Source organism: Trypanosoma rangeli (genome assembly GCF_003719475.1).
Source record: "Trypanosoma rangeli strain AM80 chromosome Unknown Tra_15.4_contig_00145, whole genome shotgun sequence".
NCBI lineage: Eukaryota > Euglenozoa > Kinetoplastea > Trypanosomatida > Trypanosomatidae > Trypanosoma > Trypanosoma rangeli.
In genome coordinates, this window is record NW_021705890.1 from 33,210 (window position 1) to 44,344 (window position 11,135).

Below are 11,135 nucleotides of genomic sequence, written 5' to 3' on the forward strand. Positions count from 1 at the left end.
GGCAGCGGAAAAACATAGAGGAATAAAAAACAGGCCTACTTACACACAGTCAAAAGCGCAGGGACAAAACGCAGATAAAAGAAAATAAAATAGCAGTAAACACAACTTCTTACATCACACCTCAGTTTCGCTTGTGGTGCCCTCATGTAATAAAACGGTGGCATGAATGACGCTATGACAAATGCAGCAGTGAGTCAAATTATCCGCGCAGGCACGGCAAAGAAGAAAATGCCCACATGGCAAAAGAACAATGTTGGCCTCCGTGCGCAAACATAGCCAACACATGCGCACCATCTGATGACGCACACCCATTTGCGGTGACGATGCAAGCGAGTATGATGCGGCGCCCACGGAATACGAGGACAGCCGTCCAACTTTTCCGACAGCGGCCTTCTCACCGGTTGCAGTACCAGAGACATCAAAAGAAGATTCAGTACCGCCGTCGCGTCCCAAAAGAGCCCGCTCCTCTCTGTATTGCACAAAGGTGCGATCTAAAACCTCTGTAACGGCATAGAGATCATTTCCAATGCGTACATACTGCAGCGTCAGCGGCATCACTGCTCCACGTCCACTTCGCGAATCCTCCATGAAGGCAGGAAGGTGTTCTGGTGTAGGTAAGCCCCGCCGCCGTTGCCTGGAAAAGTTTTGCATTTCCTCTGCAGTGGACGAAGAGTATGTGCTACCCATCTCACGGTAAACATTCGTATTCGTCGACCCATGCGGGCTAAATGACTCCTGACGAGGTGGCCCTCTTGATGTTCCTGCCCTTAAAGGTGGTGATGCCGTATTTTCCATAGAGTTGGTGGTGGAATACACACATATAAATAACTCTGTTTCCAGTTGTTTACTTTTACTTGCTGCTTGCCGTTTGCCACGCACAGTGCAGCGCTTTCCTCTTGGTTTTTGTCTGTACAACATGAGAGCAAACGCCAGTGGTTGTCTGCAAGCCACATTTGTGTCGTTTTGTTGCTCCTTGTGTTCGCTGTCTTGACCACTCGTTCCACCCCACGTCTTTCGCTTCATCGCCACCCGTTCTCCATATGCGTCACTTCCCCCTTCTCCTCCTCCTCCACCGCGGCCGCTCACCACGTTCACTTCTCCACCTGACGCGGATGTGGAGTTTTCCAGGCAACACGTCTGGATAGTTGAAAGGACAAGATCCACAACATCCACCTGCAGAGACTCCGGTAAAGAAGTTGACGCCGTCGCGGTGGAAGCAATTGCCTTTGTATCCAACTTCAGGATATCCGGAGCAATAGATATGGATCCCTCGTACAACATAGGAACGGTGGGATCTTGCAGCGGCTCTGTTGGCAAAATGTCCACAGATTCCTGCAGTCGGCCAGTAAGAATCCTTAGTGAAGGTTTTGTCACGTTAGCGTTTTCACTAACCTCGGGAACATGGCCCGCAGAGGTATGCGTGTCGTTGGGAGGGTCGCGCATAGTAGTTGCACCCTCCGTTTGAGTTGAGGTGATCTCCGTCTCTTCGGCAGGAGCAGCAAAAACAGAAGCAGAATCGGTACCGGAAGCAACGCCGGTCATCGGCTGCGGCTCTGTACAAAGTGTGGCACCTTGACTATTCGATAAATCTAATGTGTTGGCTTTGTCGTTCGAAGAGGTCTCTTTCCAAGATGATGAGGATGACGGTGCAGACAATACCGAAGCAGCTGCAGAAACCGCCGTAGCAAACCTGTGATCGTCAGTGGACTCTGTCGTTTTGCGTGCTTCATATGAATCTGTCGACGACGTCATTTCATTTATTTCGGCATCTTTGCTTTCCTCCTGTCCTCCGCGCTCACATGTGCTGCTTTCATTGGTCACATGCATCCTCTCAGAGACATCCACAAAGGTTTCCGTCACCACGTTAGACTTCATGCTGCGGCCACACGAGCGTGCTTGCTCGAGCATCATTGAGTACGAGTCAAGTGACCTGTGTGAGCACAACATATCCCCAACTGATGTCGTGGAGTTGAACATGGCACGTTGATTTTGGCGCTGCAATGGGAGACTAGTGTGCGTCACAGAGTCATCGTGGCAAGCCACTGACGACGACATTAATGGTATGTGGTCGCCACCCCCAAAACGTGAACCCAGCCACGGTCGATTGTGCCAGTCAAGCTGCGCCCGCGACTGGACGCACTTTTCCTCATCCTCGGCGGTGTAGTAGCAATGATAAGAGTGCGAGCCGGATCCAAACGTGCATGTGGTGTCCACAGTAACGGCCCGCATGATGTCTGCACTGTCCGCACCAAATAGATACGCACAGCGCAGATACGTAGCTAAATTGCAGCTCTCACTGTCGCCCTCTGTCGCCGGTGTGCTCGGGTTCGTCTCTTCAACTGTCAAGCTATCGGCAATAGAATGCAATTCAGAAAATGTAAGAGGATATTTTTTTCTAACCTTTTCTCCCAACTTCTTCTTTGCCCGGATGCGTCGAAGCCACAAAGCCTTGACTCGCACCGCTGTTTTCAGCCGGAAATGAAGCGAAAACTGAGAGCGGGCCATCCAGGGCGCCACAGCACTACTCCCTCCCCGTTTGCAATGCCTGCCGCCAGCTTCACCAAGTGGACGCCCAGCGCGGTGCTCGGAAGCGTCGCAGCTGAAGTGACACACACGTCGTGAGTGTGTGTCACTGGGTAGTAACGTACCATTTTTCATTGCGCTTCCACTGCCATGACACGCCGCTTCCTGACTGCCACAACCACCAGAGTGTAAGAGCTGCGACGCTGACTTCTCACGACGCGACGAAAGGCTATCGTGGTCGCTGACGTTGTTCTTAGGGGGGAACACAGGGGATGCAGTTTCGGTGGGAAACACAGTCGTAGGATTACTAAGTTTTAATTGAACATGTGCATGGGGAGTAGGGCAGAGTTGCAGCGGTAACTTGAGACCGTGCACTACCGATGACCCACGCAACGAGGCCGCCCTGTTTGCCAATTGCGCCCGTACCGCCTCATTCACCGGACGTGTGGTGAATACCGTAAATGGAATGGTGATGGGTGATCGCCCCTTCAGGATTGAACGACGCATGCGAAAGAGCTCCAGCAGCGTCACAATGTTCCTGATGAGCGCAAGAACTAAGTACGTCAAGGCCAATAAAATCAAATAGTTCACAATGGAAGAATACATCGTCCGCCAAACTTTACCGCAGAATGGGCGTCCGCCTAAGGGCTTTCGCTATATCCTCATACAAAGGGAAAGGAATAAAACAAAAAAAAGCGATAGAAGAGCTTGGCTCCGTCCGCGGACTCAGTCCAGCACCAGCTCCAAGGAGATCTATCGCCACACATCCATCCACCAGTATGCCAGTTCGTGCATAACGAAGTATAACCATAAAAACAGGATCGGTTGTGCACCCACAAAGTGTCCCTCGTTTGGACCCAGCACTCCCCGGAGCCCCTCTACGTAAAGGGTATTATCATCTGCAGAAGTTTATTCGGTAGGAGGGCTCAAAAAAAGAAAAAAAAGAAAAAAAAGGTAATAACATTAACAACAAGAGCAACAACAAGGAACCGCACGCACTACCTTCCAACGCGGTGTTCATTGGATCCAAAAATCAAGTAGGCAACAAAGAAACACACAGAACAAGCAAGCTGCCTACACATTTATTGTTTGTTTTTGTTCTCCCCCTTATGACACATTCATGCCAAGCGCTTCAAAAAAAAAAAAAACAGTGCGTCAATTGGGGGCTGCCGCTCAATCCAAGGGGGGGGGGGGGACATGGAAAAGAGCAGACAACAAACACAACAAAAATAAATAGGTGGATCTACATCATGCAGCAACAAGATGTGCTAGGCGGTGTGGTTTGGCTCACAGACACCGCAAACTTCATCGCCGGAACACGCTGCACTTTATGAGCCGCCAGCTCTAACGCCGATAGTGTCAAATCGAGAAGTTGCACAAGGGTTGGGGGAGAGCCGTTTGCAGCCGCATCTTTTGCGCGAACAACAACATTTCCTACAAGAACATTCAACTCTGAGTGTATGCATGTGAGGGTCCGTTCGACCTCCGTTGCTATTGCCAAATCAAGCGTAATACCAAGCCGAATTTTCTTTAACTGCTGCTCGGCCGCTATTCTAAGATCCCGCTCCTTCTGTAATTCCTGCACCAGCACGGATGACGATGTATTGTTCACTGCATCAATATCAACAGAGACATCCCTGGGTGTAACCCACAGGTTACCATTGATGTGAGCCAAATCCTCTCCTTCGGAGATGGCAGAACAAAAGCCCTCATCTTCCTCCGAGGCCCCAAGAAAGGCGGTTGAGGGGCGGGAAGTGCATGATATGCGCTCACACTGATTGCCTCTTGCGCTGAGTATCACGGGGGATGCTGCGGTGGTGGCCACTGCACGGCGCTGGAGAAGGCTCCAGTCACCAATGTTTACAAAGGATGGTGGAAGCTGCCACAGTGGCCTTGTCTTGGTGTCCTCTATAGTCAAATAACTTCTCACGTTGAACCAGTGAGAAAGAACAGCGTCAGTAAATGTATCAGGCGACGCAACCGATGTGTTGCTACCGCCCAGTTCTAGGGTTAGGACAGAGCGATCAATATACTTTTGAATATTTCCCCGTGTGACCACCTGTACCACACGCATCGACTCCTCCAACTTTTTACCAAAGGCTGCTTTAATTCCATGCCGTACATCCAATGAAGGCTGAAAGAGAAGTACCAACCTGACAAATCGTGGATAGTATTTACAAACAACGCTGCAGATGGCGTTCAAGTTGGCTAGTGCCGCCTGGCTGGCATGCCACAATGAAACTTCCTCATTCACTAAAAGTATGATTTCCTGTTGGTGTTCTTGTGGCAACGTGCTTCCACCCCCATTTCCATTTGGTGGTGACGCAGGCGCCTGCGCGCAGTACGACAGCATGTACTCCATCAGCACTGTAACGAGGCGCTGCAAATCTTCGGTCTCAAGCACAGACTGAGAGATGTGGTGGGTCGTGACGTACAGAACTGGCCGACCCAACACGTCACGGCCAATGACAGAGACTGCACCACTGCGCAAAACATCCACCACCGGGGCGGTGATATGTAGTGAGGGCAAACTCACCTCATAGGAGCGCCGTTGCTTCAGCAGAGCCGCCGCCTCCGAAACGGAGAAGTGCACCGCAGACAAATACCGGAGGATGAAGGCGTCAACAGAGGCGTCAAGCGTCACTGACGGCGTCCACCCGAGAAGGGTTTTGAGCTCTAACAGCACCTGCTGTTCTCGGGTGCAGCCAACGCCCTCCGTGTTGGGGTCATACAGCCTCCGCCCCTCCGTTGCCACACAAGATGACATCGTTGTTCTTCTCACCAGCTGCAAGAGAGAGAGAGAGAGAGAGAGAGAGAGACAGACACCAGCAGAGTATTCTTTCAGTTCCTTGGCTTCAAAAGCTCGTGCCGGGCAAAAACAAAAACAAAGAAAGAAAGAAACAAACAAACATGCCTCCAAAGGGCAAAAGCACAACCCCCATCAGGCTCCTCAAACAACTCGACCCCATTGCCAAGAGACACAACAACACAAAAAGGCAAGCATGCACGTGTTCGACAAGGAAGAGAAAGCAACATATCCCTAAAAAATATATATTTCCTCTTCTTAATATTCTGCTCACGTCACTTTCATGTACCTAGTCAAGCAACATCACATTGTACATGTGCCGCAGCGTGAAGTACATACAACAACCTAATCCCGTCCAACTGCTGTAGCCGCAATACTTCATAAGTTTATAAGCTTTGAACTGCTGCATCGAAGTAAGCATCCAGACCCACGACGCCACCGTTTCCAATTGAAACACGTTCTTCTCTTCTAGGCTCATTCCTGCCGCCACCTGATGACGCCTTGCTGCATCCTCAATTTCAAATACTTTGCGCACCTGCATGTTAAGAAGGAAGGTGGTGCCTGAGGCCCACATGGAAAGACTTGTGAGTGCCGTGCCTTGACCACGCACGTGCATGAGGCCGCCAAACGTGTATGCAGAGAGTGCCAGCAAAACATCAGCTGCCTTGTGTCTCGCATTACTCCGCAGAAAGACATCGACGCTAGACTCCAATTCTTGCCGCTGCGCCGCCCCCTCCACAATGTTGCGAATATCCTCCTCCACCGCCGTCGCGCCTATAGGCGCCACGGTCGTGTCCGAACTGGTCATGCGTATAGGAAAAAAAAGTAAATGAATAAGAAAATTACAAACACAATCGACTGCTGCGGTCTCCTCTTTTCCTTTGCCCTCACCCCTCTTCTATAGACGCCCAAAGTACTTAAGTTAACAGCGTATGCGTATATATGTATGTGCAGTGATAACCGGAAGAAAGTGTGTCTTATCTATATTTACTTTTGTGGGGGATGAATAAACGGTCTTCACCCCCACCCCCACCGCTACCAAAGTTGCAGCAGTCCGGTCAGTTATCTGTCGGCCAGGATGCGTGAAATGATGTGAGGACAAAGAAGGGGGAGAAGAAAAGGTGCAAAAAAAAAACCGGGCACGCACACAAAGGCACAAAACATGTGTGTGTGTGTGTGTGTGCGTGTGGAATAAAGAAACAAAAAAAAGGAGTTGGGGGGAAAGGAGGGAAAATGAATTGCATCAACTCTTAGCCATTTGACTGGACTAGGAATAAAATAAAGTGTAGGTGAACCCCTCCTCCTACCCCCCCCAAAAAAAAAAGGAATAATAATAATAATAATAATAAGGCGCTATAATTCCACGCCGCAATGAAGGACATGGTAATAGAAGTAGTACACTGCAGCCTTCGCCCAACCTCACCGTCCTCCCCTCCATCTATCTATGTCTCTCTATCTCTCTCTCTCTATATATATATACAGATATATATATATACAGACCGGCCCGTTGAAAGAAGCCTTTCACACCAGGACTCCCACCAAGTACAAACGCAGTCAAAGAAAGAAGAGCTGATCAATAAACACATACAAACGGACACACACAAAAAAAGGGAAAGATGCGCTCCCCTCTCACTGGCGGCGCAGCTGTAACCATCTCTCTTCTTGATGCTTGACGTACTCCTGCCAGCGTTGTGTCTCGTGGGCAAATCGACTACATTCCACATCCATCTCCTCACGAAGCTGCTTCAACGCTGCCGCCCGCTCCATGCTAGCAGTGGAAGGACTAACGGCATCCGAACGAGGCTGGGGTGAATTCAATGCACCTGTGACCGGACTCTCTCGCCGTGTCGACGCGGCAGCGAACGCACCACCAGCCATGTATGGCGGTGCCGAATAACTAGGGACCGTAGGAGGCTTGCCAAAAGATACACTTTCGTACGGTGTAACTGTTTCCGAATAGCTCTGTGGCGGCGAGGCATTCACAGAAGACAGGGGTACAGTTGTTGTGTCTGATGGCACGGGTTGAGCGGTCGCACCGGAGGAAGCGACATTCATGACTGCCTTCTGAGCACCATTGCGTAGCTGCTCAATATATGCTTGTAGTTCCTCCAGGCGTTGAACACTAAATCGGTGCTGTTGCTCGACAGCGTCGCATCGCATTTTCCATCGACGCAACTCATCCGTTTCCTCGCCAGCGCTCACACCTCCCAACAGCACGGAATGGCTTTGCATGGATCGTGTAAGCTCGTCCAACTTCGCTTTCTGCTCTTCCTGGGCCTTTCGGAGTGCAATGAGTTCTTCTTCCCTTGCATGCAATTGATCGTGCGCTCTTGTCAACTCTATATTATGCTCCTGTTGCCATTGATTCAAATTCGTTCGAGCACATTCTTCAGCGCCCAACGGCACACCGGAGTTTGTTGCATCAACGCGTTGCGCCTCAAGTTTTTTACATTGGGATTCTGCAGCGGCCACCCGTCTTATCTCTGCCTCTCTGGAAAGCAAAACATGTTGCAAGAGCGCACGGTGCTGTGGATCCAAAGAAGACCCAAAGTGCTGGTCCACCCATGCCTTCATCGTTCCATCTGCCGCTCCCCATGGTACTGCCGTAGATATCAATGGAGGTGCTTCTGGCGGAACGTGTCGCGACTGAGGTGTCGGTAAAGCTGTGGCGGCTGATATTTGTGGAGTTGGTGGCGCGGTAACGACGACCGGCGGTGGCGGTAGCGGGGGTGGTAATTCCACCTGCGTTGGCACTGTGGGCTGCGGTTGTGACACCGACGGCACCATGTTCCCTGCACCCACCTTGTAAGCCGCCATCACTTCCTCTGGAAGCGGTGGCGACTTGGGTTGAGAGGGTGTTGTGGTCCCCATCCCTTCTTGTGGAGAAGAAGGGCTTTGCCCGACAAAGGCCGGGCTGGGCGGAGAGGCCTCCACCGGATGCATGCTGCTTTCATACATCGCCTCAAGTAGTTCGCGATCCTCCTGACAGAGGCGGGCAAACAGCTCCAATACATGTGCATAATTTTTTGAACGCTGTCTCTCATCTTCTTGAGCCAAACGCTCCTCCTGCTGCCGCTCCAAACCACGCACATAGGCGTCAGCCTTTTCCAACAACAACTTTTCCCGCAGCGCATTGATCACATCGGTGGATGTAGGCTCAGGAGACACCACTGCCGGAGTTGGCTGCACATTGGAGGTTGTCACAGGAGTCAGAGCTGGAGCCTCTGGCCCCGTCACCGAAGCCATTTGAGATGCCGCCGTCCTCACTGGGGTGTCTTGTACGGTTGGCTGCAGAACGGGTGTTGCCAAGAGATGTGGGACTGGGCTTTGTGGGACAACAGATGATTCCAAAAAGGACACTTGGCGTGGCGGTAGTGGGACAGTACCGGAAAGGGATGACCCGACTCTCTGTGAACTGTCGGGCCTCGGCACCGGAGCTAGCTCAGTGAGAACCGGCAAACTTCCGAGTGACAGGTTGCCAGTGGGGACGACCGGTGCAATCCCGTAGGCGTGCGTATGTTGCGCAGCGGCAACTGCATCAATGGTTGTTTTTGGAGCATCCTTATCTGTGCCGGCCATTGCTGGCCCTGTCGAAGATGGCGGTTGTGGCGGTGCTGACACAGGGACTGAAAGCTCAACTGACCTCAAACTCTGCGGTGGCGCTGATTGGTCTGATGAACGAGGAACGGGAAGAAAAGAAGTGTGCGTAAATGCGCACGCTGGTTGACGCACTTCAATACTCCCCTCTGATGGGCCTCCGTACTCGTGTGGCAAAATGCCAGGACGGGCTTGGCCATAGCCGCCCCTCTCAGCGCTTCTATTATCGCCCGCAGCGGGCGCGCGCGAGGGTGTGGATTCGGCAAGCCGAATTAACGGAGCCAGTGTCAAGGATGACTTGGACGGCTTGAATGGCAGATCCTGCTGGGCGCCGTGCGCGCTCCCGGCCACTGTGGTCTCTCCCACACCGTTCGCTGTGACATCTGGGTAAGGGTGCGCCGCCGACGTGGCGGTGGGCAATGTGGTTGACGTTCTTTCTGGAGAGCATGTGCGCCTCGTGCATGTTTCCATCAACACTTCCCCCCTTTCAACCTTCTCACGTTCCCGCGGCTTCAAAGGAACACCAGCTGTACCACCGTTTCGTGTGTGAAACAAGTGATGATACCCATGACAACAAGAACAGCAGCACGATATACGTCGCCGGTGATCTGTTCCACCATCGGTGATGTCCACTTCCGCGCCTTCCACCAGCTGTAGCAACCAAGCCTGGGCAGTAGAGGGCAGCAAAAACGACGCGCCACGATTCAGGTGTCCATCACCAGCACCACAGCAGCCACGAAAAACGTCATCACCCCTGTGTCCCTCGTGCTGCACATGTGGCGGGCAGCTGCAGTGGAAACCACATATATTGCATGATGTTTGGCAGCTAGCCGCCCTGCCATGGGACTCCATGCGGTGCTGAAGCCGACGACATGCCGCAGCATCCATTTCGGCAGAAATGATAAGGACCAACGAAGCAAGAGAAACGGACCTCACGTGATCAAAAAAATAAATAAATTAGACACGGTTGATACACACAGGCACACACTGACCACACGCAGTTTCCTTCTACGCCCTTTTTAAATGTTTTATGCGCTTTCTTCCCGCTGTGACACAAACCCCCCTCTAACTATAACTCAAGTCTACCTGTGTAAATAAATTTTTAAAAAAAAACAGAAAAAAAAACGGTGGGGCCTAACGGAAAGCTTCTTCCACGCTCCCTCCTCTCCACTTCTCGGTGGATATGCGTCACTCCTACGTTGTGGGTTTGTGCCCGCGCTCGCCTACTCACTTTCGCTAGCAAAGGGGAACGCAACAAGCAGAAAAGGCGGGGAAAGAGGCACGAGTGACGGTGATGAACAACAAAGTGAAAGCTGTCAAAGAACCAAATAAGAAAAACACAGGCCTGCATGACCGGAGGTGCACAGACGCCCACCCACCACCTCATCACACAAGGCGATCTGCAGGCAGCGATGGGCTGTTGCCACCATATCCATTTAATTTTTTAAAAACACGAGCGAAGAGTCAAGTGGAGATCAAAAATGATAGAAGACACACACACAAACTGCGTAAAACAAATGACGGATGACACAAGCGCTGACCCTCACACTACAGCACCCTTTTAATGATCAACCCCGTCTTAACCTCCCCATCGCTTCATCTCCAACTGTTGTGGGTCTCTTCCTTCGACTCGCTTTAGCTCTTCGTCTTGTGCTGTGCAGCAGTCGCCTTCTTCAAGACGTCGTCTGTGTTCATAGCCTCGGGGAGAATCACGTAGCGGATTGTGTTTCCTCGCAACATGTAGGTCTCCGCCTGCACCGGATTTTTCCCCTTTGCAGTAATCTTCACATGACGCATGTGAGTGTTCATGCTTGGTTCCACAAATGTAATCTCGCCAGAGACGATAGAGGAGTCCAGCAGCTCAATCTCCACAAGCGTTCCGCGGAGCTGTTGGAGAAAGCCGATGAGCGTTGAAGTCTCTGCTGCAGGCATGATAGCGGTAAGTATCACACGCCTCTAGAGGTACCCTTTTACCCAAGTACCTTTTTAATTTCCCGCCTTCTTCTATCTTTCCCCTCCAGCGCCTCCTCCGCTACTTCCTTAAACACAACACAAACCTTAAACTGTGGCCAAACAGAAGAGTAGGGGCATCCATGCATGGACACAAAAATGAAAGAGAGCGAGAAAGACGGAAACAAGAGTATCACACATGCGCATATATATATATATATATATATATATATATATATATGCATAGACGACCACGTAG

General features: G+C 51.3%; 5 protein-coding genes across 5 annotated transcripts, besides 8 other annotated features; 1 reads left to right on the top strand and 4 right to left on the bottom strand.

Annotated features, from left to right (window-relative positions):
- Positions 1-114: 114 nt before the first annotated feature.
- TraAM80_04795 (uncharacterized protein) lies at positions 115-3,129 on the bottom strand (the record flags this gene model as incomplete). The annotated part of the gene is made up of 1 exon (XM_029381708.1): positions 115-3,129. One exon carries the CDS (start codon positions 3,127-3,129, stop codon positions 115-117), a length of 3,015 nt encoding a protein of 1,004 aa, XP_029238441.1.
- A 322-nt stretch (positions 3,130-3,451) lies between these two features.
- Positions 3,452-3,479: a microsatellite.
- Positions 3,480-3,508: a microsatellite.
- A 258-nt stretch (positions 3,509-3,766) lies between these two features.
- TraAM80_04796 (uncharacterized protein) lies at positions 3,767-5,290 on the bottom strand (the record flags this gene model as incomplete). The annotated part of the gene is made up of 1 exon (XM_029381709.1): positions 3,767-5,290. One exon carries the CDS (start codon positions 5,288-5,290, stop codon positions 3,767-3,769), a length of 1,524 nt encoding a protein of 507 aa, XP_029238442.1.
- Positions 5,291-5,313: 23 nt separating this feature from the next.
- Positions 5,314-5,342: a microsatellite.
- Positions 5,343-5,396: 54 nt separating this feature from the next.
- Positions 5,397-5,434: a sequence feature (A-rich).
- A 184-nt stretch (positions 5,435-5,618) lies between these two features.
- Positions 5,619-6,137, bottom strand: TraAM80_04797 (uncharacterized protein; the record flags this gene model as incomplete). Its single annotated transcript, XM_029381710.1, has 1 exon — positions 5,619-6,137. One exon carries the CDS (start codon positions 6,135-6,137, stop codon positions 5,619-5,621), a length of 519 nt encoding a protein of 172 aa, XP_029238443.1.
- A 355-nt stretch (positions 6,138-6,492) lies between these two features.
- Positions 6,493-6,518: a microsatellite.
- A 137-nt stretch (positions 6,519-6,655) lies between these two features.
- Positions 6,656-6,678: a microsatellite.
- Positions 6,679-6,765: 87 nt separating this feature from the next.
- Positions 6,766-6,824: a microsatellite.
- A 134-nt stretch (positions 6,825-6,958) lies between these two features.
- Positions 6,959-9,814, bottom strand: TraAM80_04798 (uncharacterized protein; the record flags this gene model as incomplete). Its single annotated transcript, XM_029381711.1, has 1 exon — positions 6,959-9,814. The coding sequence occupies one exon, from the start codon at positions 9,812-9,814 to the stop codon at positions 6,959-6,961; it is 2,856 nt and encodes a 951-aa protein (XP_029238444.1).
- A 636-nt stretch (positions 9,815-10,450) lies between these two features.
- TraAM80_04799 (uncharacterized protein) lies at positions 10,451-10,840 on the top strand (the record flags this gene model as incomplete). Its single annotated transcript, XM_029381712.1, has 1 exon — positions 10,451-10,840. The coding sequence occupies one exon, from the start codon at positions 10,451-10,453 to the stop codon at positions 10,838-10,840; it is 390 nt and encodes a 129-aa protein (XP_029238445.1).
- Positions 10,841-11,081: 241 nt separating this feature from the next.
- Positions 11,082-11,117: a microsatellite.
- The last annotated feature ends 18 nt before the right edge of the window (positions 11,118-11,135 follow it).